The 27,232-nt window shown below is 35.9% G+C and overlaps 1 protein-coding gene and 1 long non-coding RNA gene across 3 annotated transcripts in view; one reads left to right on the top strand and one right to left on the bottom strand.

Moving 5' to 3' along the window:
- The window catches only part of TNKS2 (tankyrase 2), a 58,809-nt gene that overhangs the window by 29,193 nt on the left and 2,384 nt on the right, over positions 1 to 27,232 (bottom strand). The window contains exons 2-11 of one of the 2 annotated variants that reach the window (XM_072625144.1): positions 9,825 to 10,049; positions 8,550 to 8,645; positions 7,243 to 7,279; positions 7,027 to 7,102; positions 6,426 to 6,520; positions 4,481 to 4,547; positions 2,698 to 2,884; positions 1,665 to 1,733; positions 1,168 to 1,289; positions 51 to 142 (exon numbers count right to left, since the gene is read on the bottom strand). In XM_072625144.1, coding sequence (XP_072481245.1) covers positions 51 to 142; positions 1,168 to 1,289; positions 1,665 to 1,733; positions 2,698 to 2,884; positions 4,481 to 4,547; positions 6,426 to 6,520; positions 7,027 to 7,102; positions 7,243 to 7,279; positions 8,550 to 8,645; positions 9,825 to 10,049 — 1,066 coding nt within the window. The remainder of the gene's footprint in view (positions 1 to 50; positions 143 to 1,167; positions 1,290 to 1,664; positions 1,734 to 2,697; positions 2,885 to 4,480; positions 4,548 to 6,425; positions 6,521 to 7,026; positions 7,103 to 7,242; positions 7,280 to 8,549; positions 8,646 to 9,824; positions 10,050 to 27,232) is intronic. The other variant, XM_072625141.1, reaches the window with a different exon arrangement.
- LOC140514681 (uncharacterized) lies at positions 11,610 to 22,708 on the top strand. Its single transcript, XR_011970736.1, has 3 exons — positions 11,610 to 11,645; positions 14,898 to 14,933; positions 22,627 to 22,708. It is a non-coding gene; the product is annotated as an uncharacterized lncRNA (long non-coding RNA).

The raw sequence follows: 27,232 nt of genomic DNA, 5'->3' as shown, positions 1-27,232 counted from the left end.
ACGTACTTGCCAGAAAACACCACTTGACTTATTTCTGAAAACAGACTTACTCTTTTGTTTTTTCATTGATGTTTGCTCCTTTTCTTAGTAACAGTTCACAGACTTGTTTTCTCTTGGGATATGGAGATGCAGCAGCACAGTGCTAAGTAATTTAAATTGTGATATAATCAAGGATCATAATTAACTACATTATTACTTAAAAATGTGTTTTTAATCAATGTTAAAGGAGTTCTTTGACCTACTGTGTTCAGTATTTGACTTAATACTGGTCTCAAAATTTCACTCTCCATATTCTATTTAGTAGAACTGAATATGAATAACAGTTCTAAAAAAAACCTTAAAAATTAGACTAGGCTGGCATTAGCTACTTGATATTCTGGCCTGCTTTTCCTATTTCCTTCCTATCTGTGGAGAATTATGATAGAGATTGCTAACACATATGGGGATGAATAAATGAGGAATATGGCCAACAGTCCTTTTCAGATTGTTATAATATGGTAGATAAAAAAGGCAAAAGAAACTAAAAACTTTCTCCCAAGTTTGGGATGACCTCTATGCTAGGTATAATAATTGCTTTTACAGGAGATAAGCTTTGCAGAATTCCTGGCTCTCCCTAAAAGTGGCTACAGACTGGGAATCTCAGAACAGGTGCCTGGCTAGACACATCCTAGATGGTGCTAGAAATATCCTGTTCCTTGGGGTTGCGAGCCAAAAGAAAGAAAGGATTATAGGAGTACAGGTTTTCTGTCAGTTAAAGATTTTTGTAGCTATAAAACCCTAGGTTTTTATAAGAGGAAATTTAGAGTCAATTTATACACTAGGCATCATGACCTGTGCCCTGAAATAGGTGGTACTTATATTGGTCTAAATATTACAAACAACTGATTTCATGGAATTTTAATGCAAGCCAATGGCTAGAAATCCAATTAACAACAAAAAGGTATAAAAATAACTTTACAAGTCATTTACAGTATATGTTTATAAAACATGGCCAAGAGAAAATTTTTAACAAAATGACAATATGTTGAGCACAAATGAAAAACAACTGTTAAAAGTATAAAGCTTCAAAATGGCTTCAGAGCCAATAAAAGCCATACTGCATTAGATTTAGTTTAGTATTATAAGTCACTGTTCTTAAAAACAAAACCATAATATCTAAATTATTACCAATGCTGTTTCATGAGTTTGAGGATGCTTGAAATTCACTATCTCTAGTGAGAGATGTTTTTTGATTCGGGCAACATCAGCTTCTCTTGCAGCCTGCAGCAATGAATGTCCTTTGAACTCATCTAGAAGAAAACCACGTTAGTTTGAAAGAAAACCTATGAAACATTGTGTTTTTTTAAGTGAAAGCATATATTTATTATTTCCCTCAAAATTACTTTCTATGCCACAACACCTGGAAGAAGGCTCTAAGAAATATCCCAATCCAAGAAAATAGAAGAATGATAATTTTCTCATGAATACTCTCTTTTTTCAGGGGCCAGTTTAGACTGAATCCAGCTGTATGGAAAGTTTTCTGCTTTCAGCAGGCTTGGATAACTTTAAAACATGCACAGTCCAGAGAATCCTGACGAAACTCTTTAAAGTATTTTTGATTAAAGAGAATACATCAATAACGTTTGACCTCTTCATCAATAGGTGTAGAAAAATGGAAAAAATACCTTTGTACTTTTTAATCAGTGGGTGACTTTTATAGGAATCAGTCAACTTGTCCAGGCTCTTGTTCTGTGCTACCACAGGAATGAACAAAATTGATAATGTGTAAGTAGTACTCGACTTCTTTATTAACAGGTGAAGTATTCACTTTCTAGTATTCACCTATAGGTGAAAAGAGCAAGGCTTACTAGTAGCTGTCAGTTTTGTTAATTCCTATGGGAGAAAAGGATTTTGACAAGTTGAGTTTCTCCCAGAAGTTACCAGCTGATTAAAAAGTAGCATTTTCTCAAGGTTCACCACAATTCTACTTCAATATTGTAAAATTTCAGCTTGGTAAATTTTAACTTGTGAAATCACTATCTTCTATTATTTCCAGAGCCTTAGGGGATATGAGAACATTCCAAACATGCTATCTAATTTATCACCTACCTGTACTTAAAAGTGAACATATACTTCAGTGATGAGCAATGGAAAATGAGACTTCAGAACCATTTTTACTACCACAGAAATGTTAAAACAATATTATAAAAGTAGTTCAAAGAATGATAAAGATTTAGAGTTGGAAGAGACTTTAGAAATCTAGTCCAATTCTCTCATTTTACAGATGAGGAAACTGAGGCCCAGAAAGTTTAAATGGCTTGCCAAAGGTCACAAAGGTATTAAGAAGAGCCACAATTCAAACCTAGGTCCTCTAACTCCAATGTTACATTCAGAATAAAATAACTCAGAAGTCTTATTTAAAACAAATTGAGGAAATTATTTTAATCACAAAAATCCCATCATCTTTAACATAGATACATGATTCATAAAGCTCATTTGAAAAGAAAGTGAATATATTGAAATATTTTCATCAACTGAGTAGGAAAAGCATCTTCCCTTCAAAATATTTTAGCTTTTTTGTTTAAAGGAGATGTTCCCAAGTTTTAAGAGGAGCTATTCAGTAAAAAAAAAAATCTCTATGTTAAATATATTTTAGGAGTGAACAATTTTAGCAAAACCACAAGCATCCTAGTTTAACATTCATCAATATATACTCACAAGCTAATCTTTCTTTTAGCTGAGGTGTGGGAGCCAAATCAATGGCACTTTTATTGTGACAGTTTAGCAGGGTTGGATCTGCACCATAACTTAACAGGAGAGAACACACTTCAACTCTATTCTTAGACGCAGCTTCATGTAAAGGTGTGAACTGCCACAGATCCATTGCATTCACACAAGCACCATGCTAGAAATAAAGCACACATTTTAACATTTATTTTTAAACAGAAGTTGTGGTTATTAGTACTATAAAATATTTTTACGTACAAGTAGTTAAATGGGCAATTTCAAAGAACTTTTAAGTTGATTATTCGGAACTGGAAATACCTTTTCCATAAAAATGACATTATATAGATTTCCATTAACTCATAAATGCTGATTTAACTCAGAAAATAACTTACATATGTGTATATGTGATATTTAAAATCAGCAAATCTCAGAAGTCAGAGAAGACCTTAAGAGGCCACCCAATCCAACCTTCCACCTAATGCAGCACTGCCATCCACAGCACCTGACTTGATACTCTGCTTAAGTAGCTCCATCTAACAACAATCTGCCTTCTTTTCAATTTCCACTCATTGTTTCTTTTGCTCTCTGGAGTAAAAAGGATCAAGTCTACTTCCCCTTTGGTATGAGAAATCCCTGAGATGGATAATACACCTCCCCTAATTCCAGGCTATAAGCCTCATAATATCAGTACCTTCAACCACTCCTCCTGACATCATCTGAATGCCCTTCTTTTGACAGGTGTTAGTATATCACTTAAATAAATGTGGTATCTTTAATATGGCTGAGGAAGTGAGGGAAGGGACTAAAGTAATTAAGTGGGAGGAAGGGATATGTAAGAATCAGGGCAGGGAAGAGGTATGTGGAAACCATGAGGCAAGCCCTTTAACCTTCGAAAGGTGGGAACAATTACCTGAATGCCTGCAACAGATTCTAGTCTGGCAAATACAATCATAGGATTTAGAACTGGAAAAATTCTTAGTTATCATCTAATTCAACAACTCGATTTCACAGATGAGACTGACAGCCTGAGAAGTTATGTAAGTTTCCCAAGGCCACAAAGGCAGACAGCAGCAAAGCCATGATCTGAATCTAGATCCTGATTCTCAACCAGTGCTCTGGTCATTTTCCCACAGTTGCTCTACATACAGGATAGCTATAAGTCATGGATTTAGTTCATAACAGTCTGGATAATTAAGGTAATAAAAACAAAAGATACTGAAAATATCAAACAAATTTTTCAATGATTTTTAAAAAGTCACTGATTTTCTTAATGGTTATGGACTTCAATAAGGATTGCCTTTTAAATATTATGTTTTAGGAGTTCTGAAACTTGAACTACTATCACAAATTATACAACCCTTTAATTTGTTGATTACATGACGGCAATTTTGTCTTTGTATTAAATTGTAAAGTTTATATATCATATGTATGTGCACAAATGCGTATAACAAATTGTAAACTTGAAAACTCACAATATGGTCAGATGTGTATATACATATAGGAATGAATTTGGTTAGCTCTTCTCTGTTTCATATCAAGGTACCACTATCTTAAATGTAATTATAAAAAGTTTTACAACTTGTGACTATAGGACAAGTAGTGGGGCACAGTAGATAACCTCAGGGATAAGAAGATCTGGATTTAAGTCTTGTCTCTGACATACTGTCTGTGAATCACTTAACTTCTCAGTAATTCAGGCAAGAGACAGGTAAGACACAGGCCTGGGCACACAAAATACAAGAAATGAATTTTAGAGAGATACAAAGGAACTAACCTTCACCAGAAGTTCTGTTACTTCATAATGACCATAGGAACAGGCATTGTGTAGTGGCACCAGATCTCTAAGATTTAACAGAAATACCTGTTGTTACATATGCGCTTTTCCACACATTGATGTTAACCATATAAATTTCTACATTATGGCATATTCTAAGTACTATCTGTGGAAAACTGCAGAAGCAACACTATTTTTTAATAACTAGAGACAAAACTAATTCATTTTGAAAGAGGGTTTACATAAAATAAGCATCAAATCTACGTTAACTTAAGCTAAACAGCATAATCAAAAGAATAAACTTAAAAAAAATATTTAAAGCCATTCAGGCTTTTCCTTGGTGGTCTGAAAAAAATAAAACAATTTTCTCTCTTGATATGAGTTTCCTTATTCTGATTAGCTTAAACCATAACTAATTATTGAGCGACTCCAATTGATCCTTTCTGGTTGGGCAGGGTCTATCTGGCCTACTACAGGCATGCCCTCATCTGCTGCTTCCTGACCTGAATTAATAAAATTTCATGTCTATCATTAAAGAGTAAAGTTTCAGACACTGGACCCTTCCAACTTATGTGAATACTGTTAGGTGAAAAGAGACTTAACTGTTACAGGACAAGATAGATTAGGGTTGTTTTTATCTTTTATCAACAATGGGAATACATAAGACAACTAGCAGAAAATATACATACGTCTAGACAAATAGATTATGAAATTCTAGCCCATTTCTACCAAAATAAGTTAACATATGTAAAAGCACTTTATAAACCTTAAAGCATTATGTAAATGTTAACAATAACCGTTAGTACTCCTTCTACCATTGCCATCACCTCCTTGGCTGAGGAATAAAGTACAATAGGATTCTGTGGAATATATAAGAAAGAAAAATATCTACAAGTCAAGCATAAAAGGATAACATATACTAATCTAAAGGTATTTTCTTATCCCTCTGTCTCTGTTGGCTCTTTTTCCTCTTTCATTTCCTAATATGGGCAAACTCAAAGATTTGGTCCTATCACTGGCACTCAAAGCTTTGTATACCTGGCTTCAATTTATCTCAAGTTTTATTTTGCACCACTCACAGATCTCCTAACATTTCTGTCTTTGAACCTCTGCTTATGCTATCTTTTTCCCAAGAAATACTGTCACCTTCTCCTTGTTGCTGTTCTAAGACCTAAGACCCTCCCCAAGGTCAAATTCAAAATTCAACTGTTGGTTTTTAGTGACTACTGATTGAACTATAGCACATCTGCTTATACTATTTCATCTGGCACGAAGCGTACGCCACCTTACATTGATTATGTACCTTTTACCTTATATAGTCTAGCTCCTGAACTATATTATAAGCCCCTTAGGGGAAAATAATCTCATTGTAAATCTACTACAGTCAGCACAATGCCTCATGTACAGTAGACAACTTTTCATATTAAAAAAAAATCTTAATAAATATAAAACTTTTCATTCATGGAACAAGCTCAACAAATAAAATAAACTGCAACTAACTTTCAATTTCATTAATGTTGAAACTTAATAGCAAAATCACATACTGAAAAACTAAAAACAGTCCAGTGTAACAATGGGTAAATAGCACAAATTTATATAATATGATGGAATAGTATAACATAATCAAGAATAAAGACACAAAACATTATAGAGTGAAGAAAACTGAACCAGAAAATCAGAAGAGTAGATCAATATGCACATCCTTGTTCAAAGAAAAACAAATATAATATTACAGTGTGGAAGTATCTATAGGCAATGTAAGGCTCAGAAGGAGGGAATAACTAAAAAAGCATTATAAATATTAAGATATTGAAGCTTATTTTTAAAAGTACAAATTGCTGCAATTGGATTTATTTTTAAAAATAATGATTTAAAAAATATTCTCTATATAAAACATTTAAAAATGTCTTCATTCTTATAATGCATAAAATTAACATAATCTTACCCTTTGTCTTTAGCATGTACATCAGCTCCATGTTGTAATAACAACTGCACAATCTTAACTCTGTTGTATCCTGCTGCTAAATGTAGTGGAGTTGACTGAAATAGTAAATTAGATTAATTATTACTAATCTACCAAAATAATATCGGGTAAATCAGGTACATGTAAAGTGTAAGGAATTAAATATCAATAAAGACAAAGCAGAAGTTTCCAGAACTGCAGTTAAATTAAATAAGATATACTAAAGCCATAAGTTAAGATACAAGATTCAAAGGTATACAATACTTAAGAAGTCCAATAAAGTAAAGAATCTTATCAAGTCAGTTTTACAAATTAGGCTTTAAAAGTCCATTAGAAATACTGTAGGCACTAAGCAAGTTTGCTATTAACTTTTCTGTTCATGTAAAGTAGACAAGTAAATGCCAAATACTAATAGTATCACCAATTTTGTTAGAATTTTATACTTGGCCTTGGCATTTTATTTAAATAAAAATTTCTGTTCTGCTAAAACTGGTTAAAAATTTTAACCATAACAGGAACACATTTACCAAAAACAACCCATTTATTGCAAATGAATAAACAAGTGATTTGTATGTGGAGATACCTTTCTGCCATCACTTGCATGACAATTGACATTTAATGGTGTAAGCAGGGCCATCATTTTTTCCTCATTGCCACTCCTATAACAGAAAATACTTTAGTAATTTATATATTTTGTGAAATATTAACTTCATATATACACAAAAAAATCTATTTTTCGAAGTTGTACTTTTAAGAAATTCTAAAAATGCTTTATCACATACATTTAACTTTATCTTACCTAGCACTTTCCAAGAGTTCATCTTTCTTATATTCACCTGCAAAAAATGAAGAAGTTACTAATTATCTGGTAGATGGCTTTTTATTGAGATAAAGTCATTAAACAGTGAAAAAAGAATTATAATTGGCTACATTAATACCTCATTTATTGACAGGTCACTTATGTAGCAGTCTTAGCTCTTTAATGCTACCTCTAAGAAGTAGCAATTAAGAGAATGAGTTGTCTAAGGATATATCACAAAGGAAAAATTTTATTTAAAGGAGATCTTTTCTAGGTTTACTCTTAATTTAAATATAATTTTAATAAATTTGACTATCAAAAGGTGACAGAGGTGGGATAAAGGGTTACTATTAGAGGATGACACATTAACAAGGAGAGATAGCTGACAACTAAGGAAGGAATAAAAGTGATAAAAGCAGATCCCAAAAGCAGAGCAGTTTAGGACTACTCAGTAGAAGGATAAATAGCACTATACATCTCAATAGTCCCCAAGGACATCAATAAATTATAGCAAGCAGAAGAAGTAACTTCTATTCACTATAAAGGGTCCATAAGTCATCTCCCTGCTCACACCACCATCCCCAAACCCACACCATTAGATACTGTTCGACATGTAACATATTTTAGAAAGAAATTCATTAAAATGGCTTTTTAAAAAGGTCCTTAAAAGAGTAGGTTTCAGTTGTTGGAAAAAGTAACTTAACTGGACCAGCTTATTTCCTGGCTGTGCTACCAAAAATGAGATTTTTTTTTTGTAATTAAAAAAAACCTTGAGTAAGAGTAATACTTGGAGAATAATTTTTTGCATAAGGTGGCAATGATATAATATATGTAGTAACTATTTTTTTTTTAAAAAGATGTTTTTGCCCCTTTCAGAAAAGAATTACATATTTCAACTGCCAGTATAATACACTGTTATTTAAGATAGTACAGTTATTATACTATCTTAAAAGTGTAGATAAGCTCATTAACACCTGGTGGAGGGAGTGTGAGGACCAGCATTGTGGAAAAGCACTGACTGGGCTTGGAAGTCAGAAGATATGGCTTTTAGCTCTGGCCTCATAATAACTAGACTGGCCATCTTGGACAAGATGCTTAACTACATTAAACCTTAATTTATTCATTTAAACAATGTGGTTAATGATACTTGTTTTATAGATTTCCTAGGGCTGTTGTGAAATGAGACCATAGTACTTTATAATACATTCATGCATCAGGTATCATCATTAAGGGAGGAAAAAGCCTATTTACTCAAGACTTTGTTCTTTATGTTCATTCCAAAATATTGGAAGAGATCAATGCCTTACCAGTTAATACTGCTTTTGCAGATGGGTCTGCCAAATCCAATGCTGTCCTTCCATCTGTGTTACGGATGGTTGGTTCAGCTCCATGCTGCAAGAGGACTGCAAAATAGCACATATGTTTTTCTAATGAGAAGAACTTGATGATGGTGCATTCAGAAATTAGTATTTTCAAAAGGTCTGGACCAGACAAAGTCCTGAAGATGCTCAAAGACTCTTTGTCTTAACGACATTACTATAAATTCTATACTTGTTTATTATGCCTGACATATTAAATATGTATTCACAGACATTTAGTCCATTTATCTATTAAATATCCTAATAAAATGTATAATCATATAAGGCAAGAGCTCTAAAAATCAAATTATCATTTCTACTCAGGATTCAAATATTACCATATAAACCAGATGCAACAAGTAAAATTTGCTTATAAAATAAATTTCTCTAAGTGATCCTAATTCCATAATAAAACTGGAAATGTATTTTGCCAGAAAAAAACTGTTGGCCTTCTAGATAGACTCTTATTTTGTTATGCAGTACTTATATATTTTCATTAGCTGAAAATCTATATGTTGTCAAATATTCTTTAAGGTATTCAGGGTGGTATAGCTAATGAAGAAAAGGAGAGATCAGCTCTGTTAGCCAAAGTCTCCTTAATAGTCTTTATAAACAAACTAAAGGATTTCACTATACTTTCTAAATTAACTTATATAAACTAGTCTGAAGCCCTTAGGACATAATGTTCACAAAAGATAGAAATATGGGATGCTTTTCGGTATTATTTAACTGGGTGCCTGATCCCAACAAACTGGTTTTACCTTCTAGTCCCAAAGGTTTCAGTTATTTGCATTATTTGAACATTTTCTTCTAGATCCAACTTCCCTGGTATTTCTCTCTTGTCACCAGAGTCACTTAGTTTAAACAGGTTCAGTGAAACAAAACGCAAACTGAGAGAAGCTCTCAAGTAGAGAGCAAGAGCAACAGAGAGACCATTTACAAAAAGAAATTTCTATTACTTACCACAGACCATATGCACAGTCCTGTCAATTATTCTTTTGAAATATCTCATCTTTTTTACTTTTGGTCTCTGTATCTCCATAGAGCCAGGAATGCAGAAGGCATTTAATAAATGCTTGTAGACTGGTTATCTTTTCTTCATTTTTAAAATCTTTACCTAGGCTTTCAGCATCTCATATTACTTTTATTAAGATTCAGTCTAACAAAATTTGAACATGACAAATAAATCCTAAATGAGGCCTCTTTAAGGAAGTAAAGAATTACCTATGCAAACATCAATCTTTCCTTTAATGGCAGCTTCATGCAGGGGAGTATAATTCCAGTTATCCCGAGCATTTGGATCTGCACCATGTCGCAAAAGGAGATTGACAACTTCAGCGTGACCAAAGGAGCAGGCATTATGGAGAGGAATAAGACCCCCATCATCACGAGCTTGGACATTAGCGCCATTTTGTAACAAATATTCAACTACATCTTTTCGACCAAAACCTAGGAGAAAAGCACATGTTATATGTAAACCTTCAGATGCTGCATCCAAAAGCAAATTCTCAAAATGCTAATTCGAAAACTTATTTTTAACACTTATGTCAATATACTTTTAAAAATATTCACTTCTGACTTCTTGCCAAGCTACCTAGTTCCCATAGACTTACTTTAGCAACATCCTGAAATTCCTACCAAACAGAATAATAATCAAGAAATCCAATGAGAAAATACAGTAAGTAATTTCTCCCACCCCTGAAATGCCTAAGAGGTGAACAGGAAAGGGATAGTAGCCCTAACCATCTCTCCCCTTTCCCCCCTCCAAAAGCTAGCACCAGCCCAACCCAACCTCTCAGCATGTGACCAGAGACAGCCAGGGAAACTTATATGGAGCCTGCAAGGCTCTCTACAGGCAGCATGAAAAGAAAGCTGCTCTTAAATAGGCTCAAGATAATACTGTGATAGAAATGTTGAAAGGATCTTAGAGGAGAGCAGGTTCATATTAGGATATACCAGGCCAAAGGGTTATCAGATCTCTAACACTCTGTCCTGAGTCAGAGAAGGCCCTGAAGATCTAGCACTTTGAAACTAAAAGATGCAAGAAGTTCTAACTTCAGGAGGTGGAGGTCAGTTCAGGAACCCAGGGTAAGACCAAGCCTTGGCTAACTACTCCATCCAAAATCTCAGCAAGGAGTGGAGCCCGGCCTTATTGCAAAGCCTCAATTCAGGAATTAAAGCTGGATAGATGAATAAATAAAAAAAACAGTATAAAAATTATTGCAAATCTAGATAGCCCTCAAGAAGAAAGTAACTCCATGACAACATCAAGTAGAATAAAAAAAAGGAAGAAGTACATGAGAAGAGAAAGTCAATCAATAAATGTTAAGTATCTACTATGTACCAGGCAGAGTGCTAAACACTAAAGCTACAAAGGAAAAAAAAAAAAAGAAAAACATTCTCTGCCCCCAAGGAACTCAGTCTACTGGGGGAGAGACAACATGCAAATGACTATGCACAAACAAGATGTACACAGGATAAATTGGAGATAAATCAGAGGGAAGGTACTAATAGTATGGGGCATGAGGAAAGGTTTTGGTAGAAAGTGGGATTTTAGCTGGGAGGCAAAGATAAGAAAGAAGAGTATTCCAGAAATGGGGCCCAACCAATGAAAATGCCTTAAGTCAGAAGATGGAATGTCTTGTAGGAGGAACAAACAACAAAGTTCGTGTCACTATACTGCAAAGTCCATTGTGGGATGGGAACAGGAGGGAAAGTATGTGAACACTGGAAAGGTATGAAGTAAAAGACCAAACAGTAGATTTTATATTTCATCATGGAGGTGGACAAAGATTACCAGAAAGTGACTGAGTAAGAAGTAACAGTCAGACCTGTATTTTAGGAAGATCATTTTGACAACGAAATAAAGGATAGACCTGTGGCAGGGAGACCAATCAGTAGGCTACTGCAATAGTCCAGGTATAAGGTCATAAAGGATTGCATCAGGATTAGTGTCAGAGGACAGAAGGGGCATATGCTAGATGTTATGAAAGTAACAGTGACAGGTTTTGACAACAAACTGGATATGGGATGTGAGAGACAATGGTGAGTCAAGGATGATTCCTAGGTTTTGAGCCTGAGGGATGGAGAGGAAGGCAGTGCCTTCAATAATAACATGGAAGTTAGGAAGAGGTAATGGATTTGGGGAAAGATAATTAGTTTTGGACAATTCTGAATTTAAGATGTCCAATAGGCAGCTGAAGGCACTAGCTTGGAAAGTAACAGAGGTTAGGGCTTGATAAGCATATTTAAGGAGCATCAACACAGAGATGAACTGATTACATGGGAACTTATGAGATCAACAAGCTATATAGTATAATGGGAGAAGAGAAGAGAGTACCCACAGTTAACAGACTTGACCTGGATGAAAGTCTTGCTTGCAAGGAAGACAAAGAAGGAGCAGGTCAGGTAGAAAGAGATCCAGGAGAGAGTAGTGTCATGAAAATCTAGAAAGAAGAGTGTATCAAGAAGATCAACAGTGTCAAAGGTTAGAGAGAGGTCAAGAATAAAGAGAATTGAGAAAAGTTCACTAGAGGAGATCAGTAATTTTGGAGAGTGCAGTTTCAATTGAATGCTGTTAGGAAACCAGACTAGAGAGTGATAAGAGGAAAGGAAGAGGAGGCACTTATTGTAGATGGCATTCTCAGGCAGTTTAGTCAACAAAAAAGAAGAAGAGATATAGAACAATAGCTAATGGGAAATGGATGAATCAAGAGAGGTTTTTTGAGAACAGGAAAGATACAGGCATGTTTGTAGGCAGTAAGGAAACATCCAGTAGACAGGGAAAAAGTGATCATAGAGGAGGCAATGTGATAGAGAAAATGGGATAAAAAAGGTTCACTTGTGTATGTAGAGGGATTTGCCTTGGCTTATTACATGAGATGGGTGAAGAAAGTGGCAGAGGAAGTGGCAAGACTTACTGAAGTAATGGACTCCCTGAAAGCTAGAAAATTTAAAACAGAAATCAATGATTCCATATGACAGTTAGAAATATTAGAATAAAATCAAGGTGGAAAAAAATAAAATGTAAGATATCAGATACCAAAACAATTGACTTGGTCAATAGGAGACAGATTTTGAAAAAAGCATAGATACTATATTCCAAGAAATCATAAAGAAAATTGCTTAGATTTATCAGAAGCAGAGGGCAAAAGTGAAAATAGAAAGAATTTCACTAATCACTTCCTGGGGGGTGGGAGGAAGAGAAAAACTCTTAAAAGGAAAAATGCCAGAAATATCACAGTCAAAATCCAGAGCTCTGGGTAAAAGAAAGAAAAACAATAACCATACAACAAAATAAAACCCAAGTGTCTAGAAAAAAACAATTTAGGTACCAAGGGACCAGTCTGGATAATATATGTGAAAACCACTACTAAAAATGAGAGATATACATATTGGTATACAATATTACAAAAGGCAAAAGATAAAAAGTTTTAGAACGAAGAATAATTTATATGGAAGGATGTGCATTCCAATAGAGGAAAAAAAATCTATCTCTAGCATAATCCAAAACTTTTAAGCATTTCTAATTAAAACATTAAAGGTGTGTAGGAACTTTGAGATACAGACACAAGAGTCTGAAGATAAATTTATTTGAGCAAGTGGAAGGAATATGATATAGTGCTAACATTCTAATAAGAAGAGTGTCCTATTAGAACCTTAATGTTTTTGAAGGGTACTGAAGGAGTTAAATGAAAAACTAGTATTCCTGAAGGTGAGATGAACTTCACTTACCTGAAACGGGCAAATGAGAGTGGAACAGCACATACAAAGAGTTTGATATAGAAATATATCAAACTCAACAGGAAAATAACAAGGGAGGGAAAATAACCAGGAAGGAAAACACAGGCTTCCTGATCCTGAAGGGAAGAGAAAACAGGGAGGGGAGCAAAGAACTACAACCTAAGGTACTGCCACGGAATGTCTCTTAGACAACAGGGGAATGGCTGAACAAACTGTGGCATGTGAACATTACGGTATTATTGCACTGTAAGAAATGAGATAAGTGTAAAGAATCTTAGGCAATATGAACTGCCAGACTGAAGTAAGTAGAACTGGGAGAGCAATTTACACAGGGACAACAACATTGTAGAGACAAACACTAAAAGATTTAACAAGTCTGATCAATATAATGACCAACCACGTCTCTCTGGAGAACCTATGATGATGCAGAGTGGTGAAGGATATAAGATATAAAGTTATACATTTTGGAGAGGGCCGCTATTCTAATTGTTTTACTTGACCACACTAAATAGATTTCTTTCTCTCTTCTTTTGCAATGGGGATGCGGGGGAGGGGAGGAGATGACAATAAAGGAGGAAGAGTTAACAATAATGATGTTAAAGATGAGACCACCGAAAGTTTTAAAAAATTGAATGAAAGCAAACAGAAATTCTGAAAGAAGCATAGATAAGCCAGGCAACTTGAAAGTAATATGCACAATTTTACACATATAATAAATGGTATGAAATTTGAGATTCATGGTTTTATTAAGAATCCACTTTTTAAACTGTGAACATGGAAACTCTTTTTGGTGTTTAGAGTTCAGAATAAAAACATTTAAAAAACATTTACTTCTGCCTCTTTAACAAATCAGATTTTGTCCTTTGAAGTCCTTGTGGTTATCATGCTGCCAACTTTATGAGCAAACCACCCATAATACTGAATGTGTGTGTGGCTGACTAGTTTCAACTATCTCTAGCTCAAAGAACATCTGGACTCAGGGGGCAGTTGGTCACCTTGTTAAAAGTGCCTTTGTGAGGCTAATGGTTATCAGAAGTCTCAATCCTAATTAGGCTCAGGAGGAACACTGTATCGCCAAGTACATCTAGTCCAAGCCATACCTGAATAAATTTGCTTTATATCTGATAAATGATCCTCCTCCCTGAAGAAGCAGTCCATTTCATTTTTGGACTATTTTAATTCTTTGGGAGTTTTTCCTTACACTGAATTTAGGTTTTTTTTTTTTTTTTAAAATTCTACCTATTCCTCCTTCTTGTCTTTTGAGGTCAAGCATAACAGTCTACTCTCTCTTCTACATTTAAAATAAATTAATTTCTCCTCTTATTTATAGGATCATATGATTTTTGTTAATATACCTTCACTTAAAAACATCTACCACCTGTTATAAGATCCTATGTATCTTTTAATGTGTGAAGGTTGCATAACGGGTACATTGTACCAGGGAAAACTGTCAATATTTATTTAAAATTATCAATACTAATGTTGGATTACAGATACTGGAGGAAAATAGTTCACATTATAGTATTTTATGGATCTTTTTTTCTCTCTCCCTAGGTGAAAAGAGGAGCTAACATTTCATAGTGCTTCAAGGTTTGCAAACTATTTTACGTAGATTGCCTCTTAATTTTACCATTTTAAAGATGAGCAAACTGATGCTCCAAGAGACTGAGTGACGTGACCATGACACACAGCTTGAGTTAGAGGTAGCATTTGAATTCAGGTCTTGCAGACTCCAAATTCAGCACTTTAGTCACTAGAACATGCTGTACCTCTGATACTATCTAATCCAACTGATTAAATTCTCTCCATAAATAGGTGTCTCAAATACATTTATTAGTTTTCTCCTGAATTCCATTTCTGCACTGCCCATGGTGGTTATTTCCACCTGGAAGTCCCACTGTCATCTCAAACTCAACATGTCAAAATTAAACTTATTTTCTTTCCTGTATTTATTTTATCTGAAGACATGACTTGTTATACCAGTAAGCTTGTTAAAAATAAGGAGTATTTAACTTTCATCTTTGTCTCTGCAATGCCCAGCACAATGCCTGGTACAGAATTGGAACATAATACCTTCCAATCAACAAGCATTTATTAAGCAGCTAGGTGGAGCAGTGAGTGGAGGAGTGGAGTCAGAAAGACCTGAGTTCAAATTTAGCCTCAGACATTTACTACCTGAGTGACTCTAGGTAAGTCATTTAATCTGTCTGCTTGAGCATCCCATCTGTAAAATGGAGATAATAACAGTACCTATCTCCTAGGTTTCTTGTTAGGATAAATGTGACAAAATTTGCAAAGTACTCTTTAAACTTTAAAGTGCCAAGCTATCAGGATACAAAGATAGGCAAAAAATAGTTCCTACCCTCAAGGAATTCACATTCTAATGGTGGAGAAAAGATGTAAATAACTATGTATAATTCAGTCAGCCAAGAAGCATTTATTTATGCACCTATGTGCCAGGCACTGATAAGCACTGGGGATATAAGGAATGGCAAAAGACAATTCCTACTCTCACTGGGAGAGACCACATGCAAACAATTATGTACACAAAAGGTATTTATATCTGTGTGTACTTGTGTGTGTCTGTATATGTACACAGACACACACACATATATATTCATAAATAAATAAATGAGATGATCAACAGAAGTCACTAGCATTAAGACTATTCAAAGCCAAGTTCCCTGACTACATTTTTATATGTGATGCCTGAATTTCAGAAAGGCATATGAAAAAGAATTATGCTACCGTGGATAAGATGGAGAAATGTGGGCTAAATGATAGTAGTTTGATGAATCTGAAGCTGCTTAAATGAGAAGAGGTCAACCTGGAGGGAATTCTTTAATAGAATGACATAGGAATGCCATTTATCTGACTGTTTTGGTAGAGTAGATGGAAGTTAATCTTAGAGAGAAGGCCCTAATGGTTTGTGGGACTTGGACAAGACTTCTGTACAAGGTAGGATTTGGACTGAGTCTTGAAGGAATCAAGGAAAACTAAGAGGTAGAGATGAGGATGATGAACATTCCAGGTATAAGTGACAGCCAGCCACTGTAAAGATAAAGAGATGGGAATCTCAAATGGGGAACAGAGTGAGGAATAGTAAGTAGGCCAATGTAGATGGATCATAGAGTATATGGAAGGGAATAAAATATAAAATTTTCTTACTAGAAAAGTAAGAAAGGGTCAGGTTGTGAAAAGATTTAAAGGTCAAACAGAAGACTTTAAATCTGATCTTGGAGATGGACAATGAGCCACTGGAATTTACTAGGGGTATTTGTTTTTGAATTGGGTTTTTTTTTAGACATAGACTTATGCTTCAGGAAAATCATTGACAGATAAGTAGAAGACGGACTGGAGTAGAGAAAGACTTGGAACAGGGAGACTAATTAGAAGGCTATTGTAATAGTCCATATGAGTGGTGATGAGGCACTGTACAAGGTGGGTAGAGTGGATAGAAGGGGTCATATATGAAAGATAGAAATGTCAAGATCTGGTAAGGATAGGATATGTGGGGGTAGGAATGAAGAATCAAGGATGACATTGAGTAACTGGAATGATGGTGTTCTAGATCAGGCTGATATAACCTGCCAACTGCCAAAGGATTTTGGGTGACCCACAAAAAATGTAGAGGAAAACATCCTCTACATTTTTCACAGGCTGCCCAAAATTCTTTGGTGTGCCACAAGTGAGCCCAAGGGTCATAGGCCGGGCAGGCTGTCCTAGATAGTAATAAGGAGAGTTCAAAAGGGTTGGAGGGAGTTGGTAGAAGATTAAGAGTTCTATTTTGGATATGTAGAATTTGAGATGCCTATAAAACATCCAGTATGAAATATTCAAAAGACAGTTTGACAGTAACTCAGGAGAGACATTTATTTAATTTCCCTTTATAATGACCTTCCCCTTCCCCACTCCTGCTGATGGCACTACTATCTTCTCACTTGCTCATGCTGATTAACCTGTCATGCTTGACTAATTCTCTCGTTTTAATGATCTTAACAGTTTGCCAAATCTTGTTGATTTTATCTCCAAATATTTTGGTATCTGTTCATTTTTCTCTATTTCTTATGATATGAAAGTATATCAGGGCCTTTCTCAGGACTTGCCTGGATCCAACTTTACAAGCCCCACCATGTGTTAGGAATTGCAGATACAAAAACAAATATTATACAGTTTCTGATCTATTGGAAAGAAAGCAACATATACACAGGTTAAGTAAAATCATAATGACAGCAAAATAAACTACAGCATAATATGACCATGTTACTTCCATGTTTCATTCTTCAGTAGCTCCTTATGGCCTCTAGTATAAAATAAAATTTCAGCCTGGCACTTACAGTCCTACACAATTGTGTTCTGACCTGCCTTTTTGGTCTTATTTCAGTCTTTTTACCAAATTGGCCAAACTGAATTACCAGATAATTTTTTAAACTCAGCCTTTCATTTATATGAAACACATCCCTAAGTGTTCACCCAAGCAGCCAGTCCCCCGTGTCTTAAAAGTGCTCCTTCTTTAGCTCCCGGAATTCTTATTTTCCTTCAAGAGTTGTTTCAGTTGCCACCTACTTTTTGAAGCCTTCCCCTATCCCCCATCTGTAACATTCTTCTTCCTCCCCAAATTGCTATGTATGTGTGTATATGTAGACACACACATGTAAGGGATACATACATGAGTATATGTATCCTAGCACAGCACCTTTCATACTGCACGAATGAATAAAAGAAAGGCATTTATTAAGCACTTGCAAAGCACTGAACTTTAGAAATAGAAAACTGAAACAACTCTTTAAGGTGCCAGGTTAATTACTCTTCCTGTAACCTTGGGCAAATCATTTAGCTTCTTGGAAGCCTCATTTGTAAAACTGAGACAACATCTCCTTCACCTGCCCCCAAAGAATTGTTACACAATAAAGTAGGATATAAGTATCAGATATTTTTCTTATATCTGTAATCAACATTAATACTATCAGTAACTGATTATAGATATGGAGGGTTAACAAGAAAAATTAAGATTTTGTTCGGTTAAATTATTTCAATGACTTGCCATTTATTGATATAACATTACCTCGGGTAATTCTGAATATTCTAAATAACCTTCAGAATAGCAAAAATAAAAATCTCTTAAGAAAATATATCTAAAGCTTCACTTGGTCCAACAATTTTTAAAGAGGAAAATGATTACTTATTTTGGGAAAATATGATCACAAAAATTTTTCATTTACCTTTGAAAATCACAAGTATAAACAACCCAAACACACGGGGAAAAACACACCAGTTTTTGTTGTTACTAATGAACTTTATTAGAGATGCAAATTTGGAAACATTTAAATCTCACACATAATATGAGGCCCAATGGAGAGGTGCATGCCTACTAAATTTACTTGCTAGATATTATAAAAATACAATGTTGAGGGTTTCAATTCAACAAACATTTATGAAATATCTATGTGCAAAAAAAGAAACGGTTTTGACCCTCAAGAAACTTATGCTACATTAGGGCTGGGAGGTAGAAAGGGGATGAGACATGTCTTGTACATAAATAATTTCAAGCTGATACAAAATAATACAAAACAATTTTGATCTGTATGTAGCCTAGGTTTACCATTAGTTCGGAATTTCTGTCCCCTCAATTTATTTTTTTAGGCTTCCTAGTGCAGACATGAAATTGGTTAACTGAGAAAAATGTCAAAGGTTAGTACAGCATGGAAATAACTATTACTGATTCAGAAGGGTAAGTAGGAGAGAGATGATGGTGCTACTCTGAAAAGAAACATTTATTGAGAGCATATTATGTACCCGGCATCGTGCTAAGCACAAATGAAAGAGTTCCTGCCCTTGAGTACATTATAGTTTAGTAGTCCTTTTAGGAGGAAGACACTAGTAACTGGTGGAATCCAGAAAGGTTAAATGTAAAAGGTGGCTGCTAGACCTGAGTCTTGAAGGCAGCCAGGGATTCTATGACATGGACCTGGGTGAATTCCAAAAGCAGGAGACAGCCGGTGAAAATGCAAAGAAAAAAGACAATGTTTTATGTGAGCAAGGATAAGAAAGCTGGGTCTCAGAGTGAGGGAGAGGGAGTAATGTGTAATAAGGCTGGGAATGTGAGCTAGGGTCAATTTGTGAAGGCTTTCAAATGTCAAAAATAGAGGTTTATATTTGATCCTAGAAATAATGGAGAGGCAGTGGAGTTTGTTGAGCAAGGATGTCTGACCTATGCTTTAGTAAAATCATTTTCATAGCTATATGGAGGACAGATTGAAGTGGGGAGAGATTTGAATAATTAGTTAGAACAATTAAGAAGCTACTGTAATAGTCAAGACAAGAGGTGTTGTGGGTTTGAACATGAAGTGGCCACGTGAGTAGAGAAAAGGGGACAGATATGACAGCTATTATGTCAGTAGAAATGAGATCTGCAAAATGGCTGGATATGTGGAATGACAGTAAGGAGTCAAGGATTACACTGAAGCTGAGAACTTGAATTACTGGAAAGATGGTGGTGCCCTCAACAGAAATGTTAGTCTGGAAGAGGGTAGGTCTATGATAAAATATAATGCACTCTGTTTTGGACTCTGAGGGGGAGAGACCATTTTAAAAAAATTCTGCTTCCTCAGCACTTAGTGTATGAAAAGTCTTCTGTAAGTGCTTGTTGAGTTCAAGAAGACATTCCCAAGCACCTCTGAAACTTGTTTATGGGCAGTGAAAATTACGTTTTTCCAAAATGATTGCTGCTCCTTTTATCAAAGTTCCAACCTTGGGAGTAGAAACCTATATATTATGGGAGCCAAAGGATTAAAGAAAAAACTAGGAAGTGGCAGAAGCTAGGAGGTGGGAAGTGTACTAAGCAATAACCTGTTCAGGTGCAAGAATGGATCTCTACAGGACTTAGAAATTGACCCTGACAGCTCTAGTTTTGAGAAAGAGTATGGTGTAGTGAATAGGGGGCTGGCTTTGGAGTTAGAAGGGTCTGAGTTCAAGTCCTGTCTGATACATAATCGCTATGTGACTATGGTATATCACAAACCTTAGTGCCTTTAGTAACTCTCTCAGTTTCTAAGTTAGATGATTTGCACAATTCCATCAGTGAGGAAAGGCATTCCTCACACCACAGATCCTCCTCCAGCTCTAGCTTCTCTAGAATTTCACAGGCCCAGACACCCTATTCTACCTGCCTCAAAGTAAAGCAATAAAAATCTCAAGTTTAATCTTTAGAATTGTCTAGTCAGATTATTTTTATAAACACTATATGAATAACTATAGGTTCAAATACAGGAACAGTACTTGAGGCACAGATTCAAATCGGATTCCCTAGACACTGAAAGAAAGGGACTGCCATCCTCCATCAGGCTACAGAAACAATAAACTAGCAAGAACTAGGTTGTAGTAACCAGGTGAGTTTATTTCATGAAATTTGGACAAGATACGTGTGCAAGACTATGCCAATAATGTTATAATAAGGATAAAGAATAACAGAAGTGGAACAGCCTATCTGAATATATTTGGGTAGAAAAAAGGAAGGTTGTTAACACTTATCAGCAGAATAGGGAAGGCAAGATAAAAGAATATAAAGCTCTTCATTTCTGAGAGATGTGGAAATTTAATGTTTATTCTGCGCGCTGAAGATATGTGGATTAATAAAGTATTTTGACAAGTCTAAATTTCCTCTACCTTACACCTGAGCGTTGAGTCATGACAGGGGGATGCCTGGGGAGCAACAATGGTCAAGGCATATATATGCATGTTGACAAAATAATGACTGAGAATTCACCAGAAGGAGTGCATCAGGATATGATGTGTACACATTTTAAAAGACAGTAAAAAGCAAAACTAACAATAAGTGATGTAGTAGGAAGGGTGTTGAATTTGGGGTCAGACCACTAAGGTTCAGATTTGAGTCCCATCTCTCCCTCCCCATGTGACCTTCGGCAAATCCCTTCACTGTTCAGCTTCCTCACTTACAAAACAAGGAGGCCAGGTTGGAGGTCTTCTGAGGCCCCTCTCATCCTAAATAAGATCATAAAATAAATGACACCATCTAGGCTGGTATCCCGAAAGTACAGCAACTCAGATATGTGCTAGCTGCTGCACAAAATAATAAAGAATGCAGAGAAAGCAAAATCTATGGACTTTGCTGGAAAAGGGACAGGATTTAAATGCAGACCACCATACCACAACAGAAATAATTTCGACTTTTGGGAATACGCATTTTTCTGATGACTTACAAAGGGTAGCTAAAATCAGTTTAGAGATTACAAAGGGAAGGACTGATACCCCTTAGGGGGCATCAATATAGGAGGGCTTATAATATGCAATCTTGGAACATAGACTCTGTCCTGAGACTGTAGCTAAAGGTTCTCGGCAGTTCTGACAGTTTTTATCTTTTATCAATTTAGGAAATAAAAATCAGTGAACAGGGTCCAGTAGAAAGTGAAAGGATGTATTTTGGAAATTAGAATAATCAAGAATAAGATCCAAATCTCTAGATCCAATCCTCCCTCCCCCTCTGAAATATGAAGTAAAACCAAGGCAACTTGGTGTTTTCTTTGATGATTATGTTCATATATATCTTTGGAAGAGATTCAGCAGTATTTTATCTTAAGATCATTTATATAAGAAGGCTGAGTATTTGCTCAGATGGTATCTTTATTTGCCATGTGGACTAATAGTGAATAGAGGAAAACCCCTAGAGATTTTGAACCACTAACCAATAAGCAGTACTCCTAGTCAGATTCTAGAGAAATATAATGACAAAAGTGAAAAAGCCTCTGCCCTCTATGAGTTTATATACTATGGGAAAATCATGTACATACTTATATAGGAATAGATAAAAGGTGAGAGGTGGGATACGAAGAATTGGGAACTCAGGAAAGGCTTCATGTAGAAGCTGGCACTTGAACTAAGTCTTAAAGGAAACTAGGGGTTCTAAGAAATGAAGGTGAGGGGAAAGTGCATGGCAGATATGGGAGACAGCCAGCACCAAGAATGGAGATGGTAAATGGAGTGCTATGTACGTGGAAGGCCACGTTGGACCATTCAGTACATAAAGAGGAATAGTATGTTAATAAGGCTGGGGAGGTTAGATTGGAGCTTTCCTCCACCAAATTTCCTATGTCTGTGATTTGGGTACAGTAAAAACAGGCTACTGCCCTTAAGTTCAGAAAGCTGTTCCAGTGTTTATTTTCTTTTACAGGGCTCTATTGTTCATTTCATCTCCCCTTGTTGCCCCCCTTCCATTTGTAATTTTCACAACTCTAACACTGCTACCTCTTCTCTCTTGAGGGATTAGGTAGCATTTATCTAGGTAATGAATCATTCAAGTGGAAGATGGTACTCTGCAGGGCAACTGAGGCACCAGAGTTAGGTAAGTGAGAAAACCCTCTATTTTCTCCTTTATAAAGAGTGACAAAATCTTTCATGTCTGAGAACTTCCTCATCCAGGTCAACACCATACAACAGAATAGTATGTTGCAGTCCATGATTCACTGAATTTATAGAAAGAGCAGCAAGGTTTCTTGAGTGAGAAATGGGAACATCATGTGCTAGGTGAATCAAATCACTGCCACCATCTTCCCTGAGATCCAATGGAAAAGACTCTAACACTATATGCCAAGAGCTGGGAAAGTAACACCACACTCCTTCCCCCCAACCCCACACCACTGGCCCTCTGCCACCACGAAAAAGGAATAACCCTTGAAGGCATGACCCTTGGGTGCTATAGTACACGAAGACTTCTTCCACTCCTTCCCTTTAATCACAGCTACTGAAGACTCATCTAGGAAAGTTCTCATCACCAAAGTCCTTGACACTTTCAAACTGTTCAACTAACAAACAAATATTGTTTTAAAAATGGAAGTAATGCAAAAGAAGATGAATTCTAAGAACTAGTGGGCCTTTCCATCTGATATTCAGCCGAAGACTCCTATATGTGTTGTCTTCCCCTATTAGAAAGTGTACTGCTAGTGCTTTACACACAATAAAGGCTTAATAAATGCTCTTGCATTCAGTTTTCCTTTTCCTTCTGTCTGTACTTCTTTCTTGTCTCTTCTGTCTCTGTTCACTCTGGGGTTACTTGAAAAGACTGGCTCTTGAATTGGAGCTCTTCCCTTCCCTTTTGGTCAATCAATCAGAATACATTTATGTGCCTGTTGAGTCTCGGGCACTGTGCTAAGTGCTGGAGATACAGAAAAAGGCAAAAGAAAGTCCTTGCCCTCAAGAAGCTTTACAATCTAATGGAGCTAATGGTCAGAAAACTAAAGAGTCACAGCCTATCAGTTGTGTGAATCTTCTTCAGTTCTTTAGATAATTTCAAAAAGGTCCTGTATTTTTCTTTCTTAATTCCAGGTTTGGAACTATTCTGGATATTCAAATGTCCGAAGACTGGTTCCCTTAGTGTACTCCAAAAGAAAACCATGGCTTATTAATATTTATTATTATTATTGTTAGAATCAACTTTTTCTTTTTAAAGAAGAATTAAATGTATTTGGTCCTAATGTATACAATCATATTCCTCTAGTTCACATTATAGGTTACAAAAAGTCTGAACAGAAAAGATTTTGATTTCTAGATCAAGACTTAAGATGCAGGGATGCCAGACTCCTGATCAAGAACAGAGCACAACTAACAAATGCTAGTAAGAATGTATTTTCTCAGTGCCTTAAAAATTTAATAAAAAAAGTTTAAAACTAAAATGTGTTGGGGAGGAAGAAAACTGCCGAAGTACATATACCAAGCTAGATATAGGGAGTAGCTACAATTTATGAAAAAAAGAGACTAGCAAATGAGACATCCGAAAATTCTCAAAAAGCAAAATCCAAGAAGTCTCCAGTGGTAAAACCCAGCATTTCAAATGTCTATACATAAATGCCCCAAGTTTACATAAAAAGCAAGTCGAACTAGAGGTCTAAACATAAGGAAGCAAATTTGACTACACTGGTATTGTTGAGGCTCAGTGGGATAAAATCTGCCTGGAATATAGTTCTGAAAAAATATAAATTACTCAAAAGAAAAAGGTTAGGTAAAAGGAGGGGAGCATTAAGAAGGAATACTCAGGTTAAGAGTATTTAGGAAGCAGAGCATGGAAGACAGCATCTTAGCAAAGGTCAATGAAAAGAGTTAAGAGAAGTGTAGACTACATATGTTATCACTGGAACATACTAGAGAGTTTCTGGACAGAAAAGAAGAAACAGTTCAGGAAACATCACAAGCCTGGCATAGAGGCATAAAATAGTGATGTGGGATTTCAAACATTCAATCATTTGCTGGAGCAATACCTCCACCAAAAGCAATGCATTTGTCCTAAAGACAATTTCAGCTTTCAAAAGGTGAAGGAACCAACAAAGACACATTTTATACTGAATCTTATTCTAACAGAGAAAAGCTAGTTTCTGGAGGAGAACCTTGCTCCTTATTCCCCTCCCCCCCTTTTAAGTGACCTTGGTCTCCTTAATATTCCTTGAACTGGACACTATATGTCCCAAGTCTGGGCATCTTCACTTTCTTTCCCTTACGCTCAGAACCCTTTCCCCCTCCATCTTCCTCTCCTATTTCCCTCTGGCTTCCTTCACATGTCAGCTTAAATCCTACCATCTGCAAGAAACCTTTCCTGATTTCCCCTGAATGTCAGGGCCTTTCCTCAGTTGCTTATTTCCAATTTATTCTGTACATAGCTTCTTTCTACATAGTTGTCTGCATGTTTTCTTCTCTATTAGACCGTGTGTTCTTTACTTTTTCTTTTGATCCCTAGCACTTAGCACAGTGCCTAGCTTAATAAATGCTTGTTAATGAACCTTGAAGAGAAGTGAGCACTACCTCTTAGAGTTTGTGATGGAGAAAGAGAGGAATCACTGGGAATGACATTCTGGGAGTTACAGGTTCTGGGAGAACAGGATTCAAAGGGTTCAGTGGAAGGCTAGTTAGGAACCCATGAACCCATTCTACAAAGGAAGCTATAAACCCAAGAGCGAAGACTTTCAAGAATTCAAAGGGAAACAATTTTAGTAATGAATAAAAATGGTAGTTGCCTGAAGATATAAATGTAGAAGCAAAGAATAACTCAACCAACAACTTTTTTTTAAAAGGTATATTCAGAAATGGAAGGGCAGGTAACAGAGGGTATGGTTCTCTAAGAGTTGTCAACTAGCTGAACCATTCTGTGAATCAACGTGGAATTATTTGAAGAGAAGTACTGAAATGTCTGGACCTCGGACCTAAAAACTGTACCTCTAGGCATAATCCCCTAGAAAATCAGTAACAAAAAGAAAGGTCTCATATGTACCAAAGTATTTAAACAGAATTTTGGGGGGTTTGAGAATGAAGTGAACACCATATCATGTCAGAGTTTTTGGACATACTGGTTGTTTTTGCAGAACTCCCCCACCTATAATAATATATAGCATTTATTTAGTGCTTTTAGGTTTGCAAAGCACTCTGCAAACACCTCATTTTATCTAATTCTTGGGAGATTGTTAGAAGAGACAGAGTTCAAACTGAGCTGATGCTCATGCAAACTGAAGTATTCTAGGGAAAATGATCTGTAGGAATAAGCAAAATAATACATGCACAAAATGAGAATCTGATACCTAATCAGAAAATTCAATTCCATTGGTATGTTTTTCCCTTAAGAACTCAACCCTCGATAAAAGTATGGGATGTAATTCTATAGTGAAAAGTATCTAAGACTCTGAAGAGTTTCCTGTTTTTTAAAAAAGTCAACAAAGTAAATATTTAGACAAAAACTCTTGCAAAACTTAGTTGATATTTCTTCCCACTTTTTGGAACTAGAATTTTTCTAAAAATTTCTTGGCTGTACATACTACTTATTAAGGCTCCTTTTCTGCAGTATGTGGCCCTCATGCTACCACTACCACTTTGGGGGTGGGAAATCCATGACTTTTTAAAATGTAATTATTTGACTAGGAATCCAAGGAAAATGAAATTCTCTCACTCTCAATATTGTCTCTTTTAGTGATCATCAGTGTCCATGGGTTTAACTATTATCTCTATGTGATGAGTCTATGTATCAAGACCTACACATATCCAGCTATAGTCTCTCTTCTGAGTACCAAAACTACATCACCAACTGGATCTCATAGCTCCAAATGTCTTAAACAGGACTCATCTTTCTCTCCAATCCCATCTCTTCTCAGAAATTCCCTATTTCTGTTAAGGGGGATTACTATCCTTCTAGTTAACCAGATTTATAATCTTGAAGTCCTCAACCCTGAACTCTCTTATCCCACATATTAAGTCGGCATATCTCTCAAGTTTATTCCCTTATCTTTGTTCTCACAGACACTACTCTTATCACCTCTATATGAAGGACTACAAAGGCTTCTAATTGATATCTCCTACTCCAGGCTTTCCCCTTCTAATCCATCCTCCACATAGATGCTGAATAGATCTTATTCAAAAGACAGCTGGTTTAGCAGCAGGTCACTATCCCGCTAAAAAAAAAAGCTCCAGTAGCTCCCTATAGCCCTTAGGACAAAATATATACTCTGTTTAGCATTTAAAGATCTTCAGTCTGGCTCCAGCCCACTTCTAAAACTTAATATACACTCTTAAGTTTAGCCAAAATGGCTTATTTGCTGCTCCTCACAGAGGTCACCCTCAATCAAAACACATTTATTAAGCACTTACTGTATATTATGATAAGTGCTAGAGATACAAAGGTCAAAAATTGTACCTGTGCTTTCAACTTCCATACCTTTGCATAGGCTGTCCCCCATGCCTGTAATGGGCCCCACTCCTCACCTCCAACTCTTAGAATATCAATCTTCTAATGTCAATTCAAGTTCCTTCTTCTATAAGAAGTATTTCCTGACCCACCCCTCATTACTGCTTCTCTCACAAATTACCTTGTATTTACTTATAGTGTACTGTTGTCTCCTACA

This window comes from Notamacropus eugenii, chromosome 1 (assembly GCF_028372415.1).
Source record: "Notamacropus eugenii isolate mMacEug1 chromosome 1, mMacEug1.pri_v2, whole genome shotgun sequence".
NCBI classification, from domain to species: domain Eukaryota; kingdom Metazoa; phylum Chordata; class Mammalia; order Diprotodontia; family Macropodidae; genus Notamacropus; species Notamacropus eugenii.
The sequence above is the reverse complement of the archived record's forward strand: the minus strand, read 5'-3'. Positions and strand labels throughout refer to the sequence as shown.